Source organism: Labrus mixtus, chromosome 6 (genome assembly GCF_963584025.1).
Source record: "Labrus mixtus chromosome 6, fLabMix1.1, whole genome shotgun sequence".
NCBI classification, from domain to species: Eukaryota; Metazoa; Chordata; class Actinopteri; order Labriformes; family Labridae; genus Labrus; species Labrus mixtus.
Genome location: NC_083617.1, coordinates 30,214,529 through 30,217,373, shown reverse-complemented (window position 1 = coordinate 30,217,373; position 2,845 = coordinate 30,214,529). Strand labels below are relative to the sequence as shown.

General features: G+C 41.4%; 1 protein-coding gene across 1 annotated transcript in view; it reads left to right on the top strand.

Annotated features, from left to right (window-relative positions):
- Positions 1-2,454, top strand: part of prkn (parkin RBR E3 ubiquitin protein ligase) — a 9,125-nt gene extending 6,671 nt beyond the window's left edge. Inside the window, exons 9-11 of the mRNA XM_061040881.1 lie at positions 62-292; positions 728-845; positions 1,944-2,454. Of these exons, the coding sequence (XP_060896864.1) occupies positions 62-292; positions 728-845; positions 1,944-2,047 (453 nt within the window). The 3' untranslated portion in view covers positions 2,048-2,454. The remainder of the gene's footprint in view (positions 1-61; positions 293-727; positions 846-1,943) is intronic.
- Positions 2,455-2,845: the final 391 nt, after the last annotated feature.

The window sequence follows — 2,845 nt, the reverse complement described above, 5'->3', positions numbered from 1 at the left end:
TGCTCTTCTGTATAGATGTTTTGAAGCATCCAACATGTCAACTCTCTTCTCTCCCTCTTAGTACGAGCGGTACCTGCAGTACGGGGCAGAAGAGTGCCTGCAGGAGATTGGAGGACTCATGTGCCCGTCACCTGGCTGTGGGGCGGGGCTTGTCCCACTTGAGGGCAGCAGAAGGGTGGAGTGTGACAGACAGCTGGGATGTGGCTTTGTCTTCTGCAAAGACTGCAGGGAGGTGTACCATGAGGGGGTTTGTCACACAGAGCCCGTCCCACCCCCAGATGAAGCCTCACAGGTGAGAGAACCCATCAATCAAGGACAAATCAGCCGTAGACCATTAACTGTAGATTCAGCACTAAAACAGACATCTCAGTGTGAGTGCAGCTTACAATTCGGTCGTGGACCTTGGCTACCAATTCCAACTCCAAATTCATATCTGAAGTTGTTAGTCATACTGTAAACGTTGAATAACACACAGAAAAGGATGTCGCCGCCCATAATATGCCAGCTTCAGTGAAAGCCGCAGTGACTGTTGCTCCCAGAGACAAAATTACAATAATATCAATATACATTTTAAAAAATAGATCAGCTGAGCTGCAGTTTTGACAAAAATGTAGTCAGAATATTCCGTGTAACACAGACATGCACACATATTGGGTCACTATTAATTTTTGCAATTAATAGTGAAGCCCCCCCCCCCCCCTTCCTCCCCCTCTATACCTCTCCTCAGGGTTTTGTTTTGGAGGAGGAGGCGTCCCTCAGAGGGAGGTGGGATAGAGCCTCCCTGCTCCTGGTGCAGGAGTCAACTAAACGCTGCCCTAAGTGTTCAGTTCCTGTGGAAAGAAATGGTGAGACATGAGCTGATCCTAACTTGTTTGAACTGTTGTGAACTAATGAGAACAGATGGATGTACCAAGAAGCCAGTTCATCATACCCTGGCTGTCTGTCAAAAGGGGGTGTGTGACGCATCATTTGACTCTTCTTTCGCACAAATTGTAGCAATCACATGCCGCCTACTTCACTCAGGCTGTTATAACAGACAGCAAGAAGAAATATTCAAATTCTCACAAACCCTGCTACTTCAATTGAGGAAATAGGGGAATGCTGCGGAAAATGACCTGACAACTGTGCCAATTTGAGCTTCTGAACATATTTTCAAGAGAGTCAACAAGAGCACGGTACTGACTCAAATCTGAAACTATGAACATTACCAGCTCCAGATCAAGTCACGAGTGCAACATGAATTAGCAAGGCGATCCAGTCAGTTACCAATAGAGCCATAATCGTAGCACTCATTAGAGAAAACAAAGAGAATTATCCATCCTTTTTTCAATTTAAGACACATTTTTTTCCCTCTCTAGAGCTTATTGTTAAAGATAAACTTTATTGATCCCCCTTTGGGGGACATTTTTTTATTACAAACAGCTAAAAAAAAACAGCAATATAATTAGCAAAAATAGCAAAAAGTTAAAAACTAAACATATTTACATCAATTAAGTAAAGGGAGAAAGATACAATAATAGAAACACACTAGGTATGTACACTTTCACTTGCGGAAAGACAGTTATTAAGAACACACACACAGTGTGTTACTGTGTCTTTTAGTTTTATTTTGTCAGTTGTTCAAGCACTGAAAGCTATACATCAGTGCTGGGAATCAACTTAGCTTTGCTTTCCAGGCTGAGCAAAGTCTGCAGGAACCTCCTCCCTCTCTTTGTTATCTCTAAAGGACAAATCAGTAACCCAGACAAGATAATGAGAAAACATAAGCTATGGTGAAGAATTAGAGATTTCAAACTGAACAGTTACAGGTCAGAACATGCCTGCATCACATCTGTGTTCTATCATGATCTCAAAACATGCAGTTATTTGATTGAAAATGTGTTTTTTTCTGTGTGGGAGATGTTGTGAGTTATAGGTTTGTTATGTTTTGTCTCCCTCTTCAGGCGGCTGTATGCACATGCAGTGTCCTCTGTGCAAAGCAGAGTGGTGTTGGCTCTGTGGAGTCACCTGGAACAGAGAGTGTATGGGAGACCACTGGTTTGGATGACACCAGATGTTCCCAGTTGTTGTCCATAGACACTTAAGCACCTGTAAGAAGAAATGAAACCACTGACCCGGCAAATGCAGCTGATAATCAAAACTTTGGGGGTGGGGTCCTTTCTGGTTCCGGCAGGTGAGTTTGGATCTGAAGTCTGTTGAGCTTATTTATTATTCTTTTACTAAATAATAAATTGGAATAATTGAGAAGAATTTTTGAAACAAACAGATCATTGAGGACTTGAGAAGTCGCTGATTAAAGTCTATTAAACAGAGAATAGTTTGTGTTTTCTGTGGCCGGGGATGGGGGATGCACATTTTAAACACTGACTGTGTATTTTGGATTGTTGTCATCAATTCAACACTCAACCAAAAACTGTGAATCCATTTACAAAAAAATAAACTGGATTATTCAAATCAAGGATTCCATCTTTCCTTTCTTTAGTGTGCAGGTAGATTATAACAAACTCACACTAACACAGTCTTTATCAAGTGATCTGCATGTTTGTCTGTTCACACAAGGCTCTCTATCCTCTGCTCTGACATTCACCTACCAGCCCTCTCAAACACCTTATTTATCAGTGTGGGTTTTTTGACAACATAAGGTCAGGACTCAGAGCGTTGTATTTGTCAAGCTGAGAGAGTTTGTCTTTTTGTTTCGTATTTGTACAAAATATTATCTAGAGCTGATTATCTATATAGCTAGCTATAGTGTATTGTGGGATGTAGATAAATAGTGTTTGCCAGGGTTGGATTTTCTGCTACTTTCTTCTCCTATAGCCACTTCACTTCATCTTAGAGAAAGATT